The sequence below is a fragment of the Solanum tuberosum genome, unplaced genomic scaffold (genome assembly GCF_000226075.1).
Source record: "Solanum tuberosum cultivar DM 1-3 516 R44 unplaced genomic scaffold, SolTub_3.0 scf00473, whole genome shotgun sequence".
In the NCBI taxonomy this organism is placed as follows: domain Eukaryota; kingdom Viridiplantae; phylum Streptophyta; class Magnoliopsida; order Solanales; family Solanaceae; genus Solanum; species Solanum tuberosum.
Genome location: NW_006239391.1, coordinates 345,333 through 361,322, shown reverse-complemented (window position 1 = coordinate 361,322; position 15,990 = coordinate 345,333). Strand labels below are relative to the sequence as shown.

General features: G+C 36.3%; 4 protein-coding genes across 5 annotated transcripts in view; 2 read left to right on the top strand and 2 right to left on the bottom strand.

Moving 5' to 3' along the window:
• The first annotated feature begins 949 nt into the window (after positions 1–949).
• On the top strand, positions 950–7,455 carry LOC102600326 (extra-large guanine nucleotide-binding protein 3-like). Of its 2 annotated transcripts, none has more exons than XM_006363925.2 (8): positions 950–2,161; positions 2,245–2,382; positions 3,204–3,308; positions 3,421–3,606; positions 4,154–4,331; positions 5,075–5,310; positions 6,282–6,451; positions 6,550–7,455. In XM_006363925.2, the coding sequence occupies exons 1-8, from the start codon at positions 1,196–1,198 to the stop codon at positions 7,103–7,105; spliced, it is 2,535 nt and encodes an 844-aa protein (XP_006363987.1). In that variant the 5' UTR covers positions 950–1,195; the 3' UTR covers positions 7,106–7,455. The 2 variants fall into 2 exon arrangements, with proteins under 2 accessions (XP_006363987.1, XP_015159201.1); XM_015303715.1 differs by having other exon boundaries at positions 5,057–5,310.
• Positions 7,456–8,096: 641 nt separating this feature from the next.
• Positions 8,097–11,438, bottom strand: LOC102600005 (uncharacterized). Its single transcript, XM_006363924.2, has 4 exons — positions 11,166–11,438; positions 11,009–11,091; positions 8,526–8,581; positions 8,097–8,433 (listed from the first exon to the last, which is right to left on the bottom strand). The coding sequence occupies exons 1-4, from the start codon at positions 11,335–11,337 to the stop codon at positions 8,355–8,357; spliced, it is 390 nt and encodes a 129-aa protein (XP_006363986.1). The 5' UTR covers positions 11,338–11,438; the 3' UTR covers positions 8,097–8,354.
• Positions 11,439–12,502: 1,064 nt separating this feature from the next.
• Positions 12,503–14,918, top strand: LOC107058244 (uncharacterized). The gene has a single exon (XM_015303717.1). The coding sequence runs from the start codon at positions 12,924–12,926 to the stop codon at positions 13,983–13,985; it is 1,062 nt and encodes a 353-aa protein (XP_015159203.1). The 5' UTR covers positions 12,503–12,923; the 3' UTR covers positions 13,986–14,918.
• A 463-nt stretch (positions 14,919–15,381) lies between these two features.
• Positions 15,382–15,990, bottom strand: part of LOC102599673 (50S ribosomal protein L29, chloroplastic-like) — a 3,564-nt gene continuing 2,955 nt past the window's right edge. Inside the window, exon 2 of the mRNA XM_006363923.2 lies at positions 15,382–15,740. Within this exon, the coding sequence (XP_006363985.1) occupies positions 15,567–15,740 (174 nt within the window). The 3' untranslated portion in view covers positions 15,382–15,566. The remainder of the gene's footprint in view (positions 15,741–15,990) is intronic.

The window sequence follows — 15,990 nt, the reverse complement described above, 5'->3', positions numbered from 1 at the left end:
TCCAGTGTCGAATACATAGGAGTGGTGTCGTCTTCTGCCATTTTTTTTTAATTATTACCAGAACTGATATCCTGTTGCATGATTAAACAATTGTTAGATCCACCTATAATATTCAAGAACTTGTCCTCATTTATAATACAGACAGGGGTGGAGATATGGCGTCTCCAAGCTGTCCAACTGAACACCTACTATATATATATATATAAAGTCTTACTTTATTTTGGTATGTAGTTCAACTCTTAGACGAGAATTTTAATATGAATGTCCAATATCTTGGTGCTAAATGGTTTCGTGTTGGACGTCCCAAGTTCAATTCATTCCTTTTATGTTAGTTTTTAATTATAGCCCAGGAAATTATTGTGGCCTGCTAGAAGTTAATAATTAAATAAAAAAATGCGTAACTTCAAGGTAGATGTCGAGTAGCTTGGTGGTAAATGATTTCAAATTGGGGTTGGATGTCCCAATTTTTATTCATTCCTTTTATGTTAGTTTTGAATTATAAACTTGTTAATTTTATTTAAAATATTCTTATATTTAATTAAATATTGCTTAGTTTGATTATTATTTTTTGGTACTTAATATTATCAATTTTTTAAAATGAATTTTTTGGCTACGCCATTGAATGCAAACAAGGGCCTTACAAGTAAACGAGGAAATCCCCTCTATTCTCTAGAAAGAGTTGAAAATATCAAATTGGGTTTGTAAATGAGAGAGGAAAGGAAAGTTTGTGGACGAATAAGCAACCGAGTCTACGACATATCATTTTCATAATCAAAGACAGTATATACTGTTAATAATTCATACCCAAGGACACCAACTATACATAATTTGAGAGGTAATATTTTTATTTAAAGTGAAACTTTTCATGAAAACAAATTTAGATTAGTCGGTGTTCAGTTGGCAAACTATAAAAAGACGCTGTTAATTAGAAGTTTTTACTAGTGACGCGCAGAGAGGATGTAGGCGGCTTTTAGTAACTTTAATATTTATTGCTTTTAATTTTCGAAACAAACGCCCACCTGGCCACCGTCCTTTGTTTCTTCCTTTCCCAGTTCATCCCTTTTTCTCCATCTTAATTGTTCATTTTCAGTTATGTGCACCCTAAATCAAACCTAACCAATTTTGCCAAACCAAATATGTCGCCATTTCCATTTCATACTCTTCAAATTCCTTCTTCTACCTACTGAATTCCCACATGACTGAGCCATTCACTGACTCCGATTCCGACGCCTGGCAAGATCTTCTCCGGAGAATGTTGCCGGCAGGAGCTCCGTTGCCGGACGATGAACAACTTGACTACTCCATCGCCGTTGAGTATAAAGGTCCTCCGTTGGATTTTCCTGTTCCTGTAGTTGATCCACTCTCTTCCCAAACTACCCTCCAAAAACCTCCCAAATACCGTAAGGTACCGTCTGTTCATTCTAAGTTTGCTCTGCACATGACGAAAAACAGTAGTGGAAGCGGAAGTGGAAGTTCGAGTTCGGCTTCAAGGCTACGCAACAATTCCAGCTCGGAATTCGAAAGTAAAATCCCGACGGATCAGTCTCTTTCGGACTTGAACAATAGTGGTAATGTTCTGACTTCTGATATTGATGAAAATGTTGAGAATGAATATGAACATGATGATGATCAATATAATAGCGTTGCTAGAAATGAGTATAATTCACCGCAGTCTGATTATGTTGATGGTAAATCATTGCCGGTAGGGGAGAAAGATGGGAAAAATGATAGTCTAGGGGATAAGGTTAGGGTTCGGGTCTGTAGTAGGTGTGGGAAGAAGAGTAGGTTAAGGGAGAGAGAGTTTTGCATTGTGTGTGGGGCTAGGTACTGTAGAAACTGTTTGCTTAAGGCTATGGGCTCAATGCCAGAGGGTAGGAAATGCGTGGGATGCATAGGAGAGACTATAGATGAGGCTAACAGAGAGAAATTGGGTAAGTGTTCGCGTTTGCTGGCGAAAGTCTGCAGTCCATTGGAAGTCAAGCAGATAATGAAGGCTGAGAGTGAGTGCTTGGCGAACCAAATTCAACCTGAGCAGGTGTGGGTCAATGGAAGGCCATTGCGGGAGGAAGAATTGGTAGAGTTGCTCGGATGTGCAATGTCACCACAGAATTTGAGACCTGGAAAGTATTGGTATGACAAGGATTCAGGGCTTTGGGGAAAGGTGAGTACTGAGCAGTTTTTATTGTCCTTTTGTGAATTTGTGGATTCTGTTGGTATTTCATTTTACATGTTTTCTTATTATAGGAGGGAGAGAAGCCAGATAGGATAATAAGTTCAAAACTGAATGTGGGTGGTAAGCTTCAGATTGATGCTAGTAAAGGAAACACAAAAGTATTCATCAATGGCCGGGAGATTACAAAGGTTGAGTTCAGGGTTCTGAAGGTAAAGTAAATTGGAATATTGGATTATTCAGAATTTTCTGATGCATGTGCGCATGTAATTATATTCAGTCCTATTTAAGTGTATGTTAAGAAATACTCTCTGAATCCATTGCCCATTGGATCATTCTATCATGGCTTTCATGTTTTTAGCTTTAGTCGATTTTCCTTGTTGATTAGAGATTCTGAAATTAATCTGGATGACAGCATTTTCGTATATAAAAAAAAAGAGATTTTGAAATTGAGTGTTCAACGGATAATATTGTTGTTCCCATAGTTTGTAGAAGTTTCTAAATTTATTTAAGTTATCACTTACTTTTTTAGGCGTGAAGCTTGACATATGATTATTAGAATCAAATTTTGCTGGTCACCGCTTTGATCATTCTGACGCATGTAAGATTCTATTGGTGTATTGCGCAGAAGAATTATGTGCTTTCTTGAAGAGTGTTGTTGTTGAAGGAAGGTTTAAGACTGTGTCATGTAATGGACTGACATGAAACATGAAAGCTGCAAGCCTGTAACTTTAAGTGATGCAGTTGAAGTAGCATCTTTTTAGTTGTCGCAGAAAGGGAGAGAGGCTGGAAGAGTTTGAACCCATTTTAGCCTTGTCCTCCCACTTAAGTAATGATATACTAATTAATTTTGCTCAAACAAATATTTTCCTATATAGCGCCCCTGAATTAGAGGTTTCGAGATGTTCAATACTGGATTCCTGGGTTCACATTGCATTCTGGAAATCAATTGAGATAAAATTATAGAGATGATGATGTCTTATAAGAATGGAAAACATTTCTACCTGTGCTGAAATCTTTACTCTTTTTTCAGTTAGCCAAGGTTCAGTGTCAACGAGGTACTCACTTTTGGGTATATGAGGATGGATCCTACGAGGAAGAAGGTCAAAATAACATTAGAGGAAACATATGGGGAAAGGTTCTCTCGTTATCCTTCTAAGTAAAATTCTTCAATTGAGTGCAATTATGATCTTTTAAAATATTTTATGCTTACATTTTAATTAGTTACGGCTATACTTTTTGTTAGGCAGGCATCTACTCGTTTCATTTGTTCATTGTTTTCATTGCCTGTTCCACCTGCAAATATTCATGGGCCAAAAGAAGATGCAACTGCCTTTTCAGGTGGGTCTATACCTGAGTATTTGGAGCATGGTAGAGTACAGAAACTTTTGTTGTTTGGGTTGGAAGGATCCGGGACAAGCACCATTTTTAAGCAGGTCTGCATACATAATTATATATCTTCGATTATTAACATAAGTTTGTAGGAAATTCCTTCATAATAAGAAGCTTGCAGTTTTCTATGATGCTCTTTAACAGAAGAAAATTAGTACTACTACTTCTTGATCATATTACAAGTTACAAGTTGGTAATTGCATTATCTTCATTCATGTCATTAAGTTTTTGAGACTAAAAATTTGTTGAATACACACACTAACTGACTCTTTTCCTTTCAATCCGAAATTCAAACTAAAAGCGCCTTACTTCTTACTTGGTAAATTGCACTCTAATTGACTTTTTTTGAGTTATCTTTTCAACGGTTCATATCTTGGTGGATCATCTGGAGTACTAACTAGGGAACATTTTCACTCTAGTGGAACACAGACCAATTTTAATGGTTTATATTAAGTTGCTTCTATCATTTTCCTGCATAACTGACATGTTCGAACCTGGAAACTGCCTATTTGTTACTGTTACAAAACCTTATATTTTTTTCCATGGTGATTTCTTAATCTATTGTATCCTCTACTTCTTTCAATACAACAGGTGAAGTTTATGTCTAAAAGCAAATTCACAGTTGATGAGGTACAAAATATCAAGCTTACCATTCAAAGAAACATCTATAGATACCTTAGTGTCTTGCTCGAGGGGCGAGAGCACTTTGAGGAGGAGGCATTGATGGATAAGGGAACTTCTGATTTGGAGAGAGAAAATCTTTCACCAGGTATTCTAAACACTCCTTGATTGTTGAACCTCACCCAACTTGAGTTGAACCCATGCTGGATTCTTGTAATCCTAGTTTATTTTTTAAATTGACAAAAATAAAGGTCTGCAAAGCGTAGCTACTTTTGATAAATAAGGAAGCAAATTGGTAAATGCATTGTGTTAGAAATGACAAGTAGAAGAAGGGCACATGCAGATATATTTTTTTCCTACTACTACAGGTGCATGCTTTTTACAAGAAAAAATATGTTTGCTTTTCTTCTGATTTGACTGTGTACTGTGTAGTATACACGTGGGGAAGACTGGGTTTGAGGTCTGGTTCTGTATATTTTCATCCTTGTTATGTTCTTAAAGGATGGAATATGACCCTTATTTAATGTCAAAGTTGGCTTGTCATGGGTTGACCAATGGATCCTAGGTGGTTGTGTTTCACAATCTTCAAAGGGCTAGTTAAGTAGCATATTCCTTAAGCAAAGCATTAAATGAATTGTCCTACTCTATTTCCAACTTAGGTTGTCTAATGTTTTGGGGAAACATTACTATAAAGTATACACAGTTTCACTGACCCCTTATATACATATATATAGAATACTCACATGTGTGTATTTACATATCTGTCTGTGTTGAGTGAGCTGTTTGTAAGCTCAACGACATCCTCTCCTTGATGGCTATATATATCACGTGGGAAATATCTTAATATTTTACTGTTGGGTGGATACTGTAAAGTTAATTCTGGTGAAACAGGAACTGATGGGAGCAGGCGCTGCATCTACTCAATCAATCAAAGAGTAAAACATTTTTCTGATTGGTTACTGGAAATCATAGCTATGGGAGATTTGGATGCTTTCTTTCCTGCTGCTACACGTGAATATGCACCAGTTGTAGATGAGATCTGGAGAGACCCTGCCATCCAGGAAACATACAAGAGAAGGGGTGAACTGCATTTTCTTCCTGATACTGCTAACTATTTCCTGGATCAGGTATACCTTGTTTATACTATGATTTAACTTTGTGTTTCTGTAAAATGGAATCTGCAACTACTGAATAACATTTGGTTTGGGGGTGGCAATTTAGGACACGATACTTGACGTGGACATGGAGTAAGGTCTTAAGTATATGTTAAATGCATTTAGATGAAAATGAGTAAACATTTTAAAAATATTTGTAAGTATGTAAAGAAATACACATTCGAATATATGATGTAAATGAATCGTTTGGTAGTTTGTGCTAAATCAAGTTACAAAGCATAAATCAAGAAATCAATATATGATGCACAATGCCTGGGTTGATGTTTTTATTACTTGATTTTATTTTGACAAATGGAAGCTGATATTGCATGGTTTTCGACTATTAATAGCATCAGGAATTTACCTAATTTTTTAAAATTTATTATTTACTTACCAAACAAAATTGACATTTATTATAGCTTTCACTATTATTTATAATGTCAAAAAAAGTTAGGGTGACCTTCACAAGAAAATCCAGATGTCACAATTTAATAATAAGGTTAATATTTCCTGACTTGATAGATCAATGCGTTCCCAGCAAAAACACTTCAGTAAACAGGTCGTGTCAAGTTTATGGTTTTTACTGCCCATTGTGTAAGTCAAAAGATGTTGCTAATTTTGTTTAAGCATAAACACTGAATTACAGTGATAATGGGCTAAATAACTTCGAGTCATCATCAAAGAAAGTATTACATATCTATAAAGGCTACTTAGGTTTGAAATAATTGTTAAAGTTCATTTCTTTAGGGATTATCTTCCAATCTAATGTGCTTACAATATTCTCATTGTCAGTGCTATTGATATCTCAAGGGTTATGTAAATTTCTTCTTGGTTCTGTAATTGCTTGCTAGATGTTGCTAAACTTTTATATTCATCTTTGATAATGCTTTTCTTGAATTTTAGCTTTGTCTCTGCTAGTCAATATGTCATCTTACTTCTGCCAGGCCCTCGAGATATCTAGTAATGAGTATGAACCTTCAGAAAGAGACATTTTATATGCTGAAGGGGTGACTCCTAGCAATGGGCTTGCTTCTCTTGAATTCTCATTTGATGATCACAGCCCCATGTCTGAGATCTACGGCGAGGACTTAGAAAGCCAACCTTCTTGGACCAAGTAACTCTTTATGCATGGCTGATATTGGTGTGATAAAATTCGACTTGTACTCATTGCTCCTCAGTAACCATTTGCTTCTTCTGTTCGTCTTCCTTTAGGTATCAATTGATCCGTATCAGCTCCAAGGGAGTCCATGATAGTGGCAAATGGCTTGAAATGTTTGAAGATGTCAAAGTTGTAGTCTTTTGTGTGGCCTTGAGCGACTATGACCTGGAGTGGACCCGAGGTGATGGTACCTCAGAAAATAAAATGTTGGCAAGCAGAGATGTATTTGAGAGTTTAGTTAGACATAGTAGTTTCGAGGATGCTTCCTTCGTGCTGCTCCTAAATAAATATGATAGCTTTGAGGATAAAATCAACCAAGTTCCTTTGACAGTCTGTGATTGGTTTCATGACTTTAGACCTTTCAGACATCGACAAAATAATCAAGCCCTGGCAAATCAAGCATATTATTATGTTGCTGTTATGTTCAAACAGCTCTATGCTTTAATCACAGGCAAAAAACTTTTTGTCTGGCCAACCAGGGCACTTGAACGTACATCTGTCGATGAAACATTTAGGTATATACGGGAAGTTCTATTGTGGGAGGAAGAGAAGAAAAGGATGTATTGCATGGCCGATGATGATTCTTACTCCAGTACAGAAACCGACTAGAAGTGCAGCAAAAATGATCTTGGTCACCATGTTGCAGGGGAAGAATGAGATATCAGTTTGCCACTTGGTTTTGTCATAATAATCTGCAGCCTTGTGCTTTTCTAGTGGCTCCACAACATCATTCAGAACTTCGACTTACTGGAAGGAGGGAGTATAGCATTTCTTTTAACAATTGAGACAATCAGTGATTTCATTTGAATAGATGTAGCAGATTTGATGAATTGAAATGGATGATGTGTTGATCCTTAGTTCCTCATAGCTTGTAAAAATGTAGAACAGGTTTTGGACTCTCTTTTCTTGTAAATGTCTCAGCTTTTTGAGCTATAAAATGAAGAGTGATATTCCCTTTGTGTTGGTTTGTATAGAACAACGTCTACCCGTTTTACAGTGTATCAATTACTTAAGACTTATTTACAAGAATAGCAGTGATTTGTGAATATTACAATTATTTACCTACACTGAAAAGAATGACAGTGATTTGTGAATATTACAATTATAAAAGATTTTATAATGATATAGCAGTGCCCAGTGTGGGATCACATTAGATAATTATAATCCCGAGATTAATGCTGTAGCCAAAATGTCAGTATATGTTGCAATCTATACCAAACTCCAGTGTTGATAAAAAGAAAGGAGAGCCTACTTTTTCTCTCTTCCATAACCAAAAAATGCTGAATACATCAAAAAGAACTATCGCTCTATGTTGATTTTTGCCATTTTCCCCCCAGATGTACACTATTGAAAAAGGAAACAAAAAATTTATACTAATTATTTATAAAATATAAATATTTATTTCACTGTAATTATGCTAGTATAAAGTTTTTTTTTTTTTTACGACAAGGGAAACCCGCAGCCGCTACCTTTGGGTTATCTTATACCTAGTAGTTCTTTCTAGATATAAATAAGTGTTAAGTCGATAAGTTTTCTTGGTAACCTTGTAAAGTTGTTCTAGTCCCAACGTGGCATTACAGAATGTAATTATACAAGAAACTTGAGAAGATGAAAGTAGATAGTATAGAATGTATATAGGTGACTGTGGTAACGACCACTAACATACATGTTTTTCAAATAAAAAAGAACCACCTCGTGTAAGAGGAGCACACAAAAACCTAACAAAAGCATGTCATAAGATGGCAGCAGCAAAGCGAAACACAAGATTCATATCACATTACAAAGTACTAAGGGAACCGTTTGAGCTATGCTACAACTAGATCTCAAATACTAGTGGAAGAGCTGCAGCCTAAAAAACCTACTCGTCTTTGAGTCTCTTTTCCACCTCCTCAACGCTCTGAATCTCCTTGTAATACTTGCAGACACGATAGATACACCTATACACACACATAAAAACACTTCGTAATGAACTGAAAAATAGATTGCTTTGCATCAAAATATAAGGTCCCAAGGGATTAAGCATATGTACCAGTAGAGAAGGCATGCTGCTACACACAGAATAGCATTTCTTTGAGCCTTGTAGATCTGCATATAATTAAGGGAGACTGATGAGGTTATACAGCCAGAACGTAATGGTAGATGCATTTTGTTGTCACTGAGCTGCTGTATCGTTTTGCATAAATAGGAAAGAGGCGAGGGGGGATAAGTGCAACTCATGCTTCATATGTGATGTCAGTACGTTCAAGTTATTGGTGAAGGGGATACTTGGAATAATGTCTCTCAGAACCAATGTATGAGAGCAATAGGAAAAACCTAAAATGTCATTCCATAGGTTGTGGTTTCTCATATTTCTACAACAACATAGCTAGTGTAATCCCACAAGTGGGTCTGGGGAGGATGATGTGCACGTAGACCTTACCCCTACTTGTGAAAGTAGAGAGGTTGTTTCCGAAAGAGTAAAGACCCTCGGTTCAAGTAAAGCATATCAAAGCGGGTTTGGAAAGGAAATACAGTAGTGAATGGTTTCTCATATATCTGAACTTGATATTTTTAAGGAACAGGAATCAGGTAGATTATATTGCTAAGACTGAACTCAATCTTTGGATTCAGATCCACTGAAGTAGATCTAATGCATTTGATCCATGGCTGCAGGTAGATGAAATAAGAAGTGATGTTACAGTAATAAGTTTGCAAGCCTTTCATGCTAATAGCAGTCATCAAATGATCTGTTTCCCACCATGATGCCCAACCCAACTCCGTATATTAACACAAAACTTCTTTTTGCTCAATCGGTATATATTTTTTTCCAACTCAATGTGTATATAAACATTTAAATAAAAAAAGAGAGAGAAGCCACCCCTGAAACAACCATATAAATTCATCCTTGGACTAACCATTTAGTTAATGTTTGTGTATGCTTCTTCTCAACAATATGAAAATAGATGAGTGGCAAAAAAGGTGAAAGGTAAGCAGCACATTTATAAAAAGGCACAAAGTATTTCCTTATGGTGCAAACTCCCCCATTAAGAAGTAGAAAGGGAAAAAAGAAAAGGATAAAAGAAAAATGAAAAAAAATCCGTCCAAACAAAGTGTATTGACCTTTGAGTTAAGGTTTCATTCTGCCTAGATGCATTTACACAGATACCAAATCAATGAAACAATTTCACCACTTCCCTTACTTGGAAAAGAACAACAACAAATTATGGTTTCTCCCCACGTTTCCTTCAATTTGCCAGCAGATTACTGAAATTTCTACTTTTCAAAGCAATGAAAATTACTTTCCCCAATTGGCTCATATTTTCATCATCACTTGATCTTGCACGTGTTGCTCCTGTTTTTGTGTCACCGACTCACCGAAGTTTGGCACTAGTACAACCCCTAATAAGTTCATGTGAAAACCATGAAGAAGACACCCCTTAGTTACTTTCCCTTTAATGCCACATAGATTAATGGGAGCTACCAAAAAACCAATTTTACTTGTTGTCTTAGTTTATCATATTGCCGCTCTTTTTACCAATTCAGACTATTCAGTGAGAATTGTCAACATGACGTATATTGGTATAGTAGAGTGGGGCATGCGTTGTAGTCGGTTGAAGTAGTTTGGATGTTTCAACTTCTACCAACCATGCAACGCTAAGAAGTAGTAGTCGATTCCAATTTGAAGAAGAGCATTTTTGACAAGTCAATATAGATAATAAATCCCTCCCTTGTTGTTTTCTTCTTTAAGTTTAAATCAGCAAGTATCCTCCCACCTAAAAAGGTATTTTCCCTTTACATGATGACCAGATAGTCAAATATCATGTATAGTGTTCATTTTATTACTCATATCTTTATATCAATCTCCAACAATCTGCCCATTCCTCTTTATAATAAATCTAAGGTCCTTTGCAAATTAGACACCTAAAAAAAAACCAATGTCTGACTAACATATCCAAGTCCAGGAAACACAGTAATCAAGAAAATGTCAGCCTGATTTTATATCTCTATCCAATTCTAGAAAGAGTGAAACTGGGCCGGGGTTGACCTAGCCTATAAGGTATCAATTCACGTAAACACCTGTATTTGTATTAAGAAATATATAAAAATTTACAAATATTAGACCGTGAATTCAATTGTTATTAGAGTATATATTAACTTGAGATCATTATAAGAACCCAACAACTTCAAATCCTGGATCAAACTTGGCCGCGTAGACCACTCTATCGAAGAAAACTTAAGCACAAGGCTTGTAGAAAATAGAAAGGAGTGTAAAGCAACACACATTAATCAAAAAAAGGATGGAAGAGCTAGATAATTCCATGGTGTAATCCCCTGAGGTTTCTTCAGTAACAATAAGAGTGCAAGGATCACATATTGAGAATTCCTCAATTTCTAGGTCTCAAAATTAGAAAAACACAAATGCAATCAACTCGTTAATCAGTGCTAAAATACTATCTTCTAGACCTAATAATCACCAAGTTCAGTTTAATCAATATACAATCCTGTAAAAAATAAACGATAGAGAAAATTTACCGATCTCTCGTAGCGGTCTCTCTCAGCAGCAGTGCAGATCTCACCGGTGCACATCAACCGATGCTCATTCTTCCAATATATATCTAATCAAAACAAAACACAAAATTACACACAAATTCCAATAGATAGATAAAAGAAAAAGCGTATTAATTAGTACCAAGGAGCTGGAAACCGGCGAAGGGTATGATGAATAAAGAAGGCTGAAGAGTGAGTGAAATTAGGGAAACGAAACGAGATTTGATTGCTTTTGGAGATGGCAATGTCAGGAGAATTGCTATGGCTGCCTCTGCCGCTACAACATACGTCAGTATCATCCACTGTAACGCCATTTTTTCTGAAGCTTTGTTGCTTCTGAAGATGATCTTCTTCTTCTTATGTAGAATTTTGGTGGTTTTGATTTCACACAAAACGATATTTCTTAATTGACAAGTTTGAAGAAGCTTCTCCTCAAATCTAATCAAGGCTTACTGTCTGAAATTACTAAACTATCCTCTAGATGAAATAAGTATTCATGGGGTAATTTGTAATTTAAATGAAGGTGGGCTAGAATTTAATAACCACGCTAAAAATAGGAGGTAAGAGTAGTTGAATTTAATATTGGACCAGAATTTTTATTAAGGGAACCAATAATTTATGAACATGTTAAAACAAATCAATATTTAGGGGAAACAACAATTTGGTAAAAACTTTATCGATTGGGTGTTTATACCAAAAGTAAGTAAATTAGTACTTCCTCCGGTTCCTTGTTTAAGGGAAATAGAAACAATTTATTAATCTATTTTTGTAAATCAATAAAGTTTTATCAATACTTCTTTCTCATACTATTTTTATTATTAAATAGTTACCTAAAATAATTATAATAATAATTAAATTTAAAATTTCAAAAACATTATTAATAAAATTAATTTAGTAAAATATAATTTGAATTAAATTTTCTTAAGTATTATATGTCGACAAATAATAAAGGGACTATAAATCCTATCCCAGTAAAAATAGAAAAGACAGCCTTAATCTTCGAGCCACTTTTAATGGAGTTGCTCCTTGGTTTCTGCGTTCAGACTCAAAATAATTATACTACAAAATGCAATGTACTATTTAATTTCATCTGAATCTTCCAATTGTGATCAAGAGAAAATGTCGATCCAAATAATTGAAGTACGATTCCAGATTTTTTGCAAAAGAAGATTGGCTTAATGAGGTCTGATAGCCTGTTAATCATTTTATTTTATACACGAGATATCCCAAGAGCCCAAAATGCAGCTAGAGGAGCAAAGGGGGTTCATTGCCAGAATCACACACATAGTGTAAATGATGAAAATCTTGTCTCCGTTACTACAAGGGACAACGATGCACAATTGAATAAGGCGAAGGGGTTAGTAGAATACGGTTCGCCAGGAGATAATATAAGTCTCAAATTATAAAATGAATGAATTTCTTTGAAACTTTTACTAACTATACATGTATATGTATAGCAGAATACGGTTCGTCAGGAGATAATACAAGGCTTATTTTTTGTCATGTTAATGTCGCATTAAAGTAAGGGGCCTTACATAATAAGTTATGTCACTACTCACTAGTAAAAAATTCAACGATCATCTTTCTTCTTGACCGAGAAACTAAAGACTATCCAACCAATCCTTGCCACACTGAAATTAAGTAAACCAGGTTAAAGAATTAGTCAAACAAGTTCATTCAATGCAGTTTGCATCACTACACATCCAATTCAGTGAAAGAACCATGTTGGAATTTGACTTCCAAAAGTCAACAAATTGTTTGTCTTTTGCTTCTAATTCATCTCCTCAACACCTCTATCTCATTGCATTAATAACAAGTTGCATCACAAACAAGATACTAACTAGTACTAATAAAGAGAAGAGAGGAGAGGAGAAGAGAAGAGTACAACAGAGGAAGGTTGATGGGGAGGTTGAAGTTGAATAGTGATCCAACTCCAAAACTCAAGCACTTCAGTCATCCACATGAATTAGAGCTATGCATCCAACTCCAGAATAATCCCACACCTTGTTCAGGATGCAAACTACCATCATCACCCCAAATGTACACATGCAAGCCTTGCAATTTTACCCTCCATTTGAGCTGTACTCAGTTCCCAAAGCTGATAAATCACCCTGCTCATCCAGACCACCCTCTGGCTCTCCTTCCGAGGTCTAAATACCCCCGTGGCCTTTTCAATTGTGATGCCTGCAACCACCGCGGAGATGGATTCAGCTATCACTGCAGAGACTGTGAATATGATCTCCATGTGATCTGTGCATCAAAACCCCTCAAAATCACACATCAATTGCATCAATGCCAGCTGGAACTCACCTTCAAGAATCCTTATGCTGATGCCAAAGGTTTCTCTTGTGATGTATGCCAGAAGATTGGAGTTAAGCAGTGGCTTTATAGATGTGGCACTTGTGATTTTGATGTTCATTTGGATTGTTCAAATTCTTCCCCAAAATCAGCAGTTCAAGGGTCAACTATCCTCCAGCACCACCATTCATTCCCTGGGGCAACAAGTTCACATAACCAGTTCCAGCACCCTCCTATGGTGGAAAAAAAGAGGCCTAACCAGTTGGTGCAAAGTGCAAGTTCAGGTGCAATGGGAAACCAGCTCCCACAGACTCCCATATTATCAGGACAAGCAATGCCAAATCAGTACACACAGGCCAGTCTGGGTACAGCCCAAGCAAGGCCAAACCCATTACTCTATAGTACAAGTACAGGTTCAATCCCCCAGCACCAATCCCTGCAACCTCCTCTAATTCAAGGACTGGTTAGGCCTGATCAATACATACAGTCTCCTGGGACAAACAATGATATGATGAATGCTGCATTTCAAGGACTTGTGGAAGTTGCAGCTCAGCAGGTTGGTCAAACGATCATGCAGGGATTCGTAGGTGGTGGTAACAACAGTGATGGGAATGAAGGCTCTTCAATTCTGAGAAGCATTTTTGGTGACTCGTCACAGAACTAAACATTTCATACCCTTTCCATTTCAATATTATTATCAGTTAATGTAAAATAGGCACAACTTAAGGTTAAAATAGTATCTTGGTAAACTACCACCCTATTTTTCTTTTAGATGCTTGGAAATGCCATTATTATGCTATATCCCTTGTCATAATCATGAGCCATGAACTCACAATGCAATACTATCAAAAAAAAAAATTACATCTTGATAAATGCTTATGATTTAATACTTGATTATCGAGGTTTTTTGTTCAATATTGACAATCCAGTTGTGATTATCAAAAACTTGGGAAAATCCAACAGATCCACCGCCCTTCTCTTGGTGAGATGACCAAACCTACCATCTCTCAACGCCCAACTAAGGCGTTTGGAGTTACAGTGGTTGAAGATTTGAATTTATTAAGAACAAACATCATTATATTCATGCATCTGGATGAAGCGGTTGTCAGTATGCCAACAAACATCACCGCGTTCTGTATTGTATTAAATGGTTTCACACTATTCAGCGATTAGTATATGGATATTGGCATTAAAGAGAAGCATTGACATGGTATTAAATTCAGCCAACTCGTTTGCTAAATATTGGAGAACCAAATGAAGAGGAGAGGGAGCAAAGGATGTTCATTAGTTACTGATATGTTTGCATCCCACCTGGAGTGTCGTTCCAGGAAGTAGCTATACTATATCTAACTAAAATGAGATTTGAGACTATTAAAACCCATAAGCATCTTATTCAATAATCTAAAAATAATGAAAAACACTATCTGCATACTAACCGACAACGGACAACAATGAAACTTACACCAGAACTACAAATCAAAATCAATGCTCTGGGAGCAATAACATTTGGGAAACAGGATATATCCCTGTATAACAACAACAACAACAACATACCCAGTGTAATCCCACAAGCGGGGCCTTGGGAGGGTAATGTGTACGCAGACCTTACCGTACCTTGGGAGGTAGAGAGGCAATTTCTGATAATTGAAAGAAGCTTTTCCATCACCATCAAAAGTAGCCTCAAGTATGGCTCTATTTTGATATGCATTTAAATTATACAGCAGCCTTCTAGTTTTAGATATAAAACTCAGTCTTTCAGAAAAAATTGACATTCAATACCCTCTTTGGAATATACTGTATGGCTGTATCCTCAATTCTTAAAGAAAGCAACCTCTATCACTTATAATATTAGTCTATTTCACCAATAATAACAACAGTTCTCTTTGATTCAGCCTTGTGGTTTGACTATATTGCTCATCTATTGAGGGGTAAAAGATATTCACTCAATTGAGGGTTGACTACACTGTTCATCTAAAATTTGACTATATTGTCTGGTAGCATGTAACTGGAAATTCAGGAAAAGAATCACAACATTAGCTACTCTATCAAATTCACACAAATTTTAACTGGAAAAGAAATGGCACCATATAGAGGATTAAAATTACATGCCAAGAATAATCATCTGCAAAACAAACAGCCTTACACAAAAAAAGAATCACCTTGTACTATTTGACCTGAAAGGAGCACCAAATGAGAAAAGAAGAGAGATGAAAATATAACATTTACCAATGAAAATGTGTTAAAATCAGGCAGATTCCTTAGCCTCTTCAGCTGCCTCTTCCTCTCGCAATTTCTTCAAAGAAGGAGGTGGTCTAGGAACAATGCTTTTCTTCCATTTCCGATCAAGCTTCCTGGATATCCTTTTGTTAATTCCTTCTTCCATCTCACGCTCCCGTTTAACAGTAAGCATTCGAGCAATCTAACATATTACGAAAGCCAGACCATCAGAAACAAAAGTAAATTAGATTAAGAAGTTAAACATGAGAAAAGGTAAGTGTAACTACCCAATCCAAGGCAATGGAAAATGAACATTGCTGAAAATTCAGGGAAGGAAAGCAACACAAGCATGGAATTGCACATGGTCACATGCGACAGGTGAAAGATTACGATTACAGTACTACCATATGTATTCAAAAGACCATCACCCTCCCCTTCCCCCCCACCCCCCC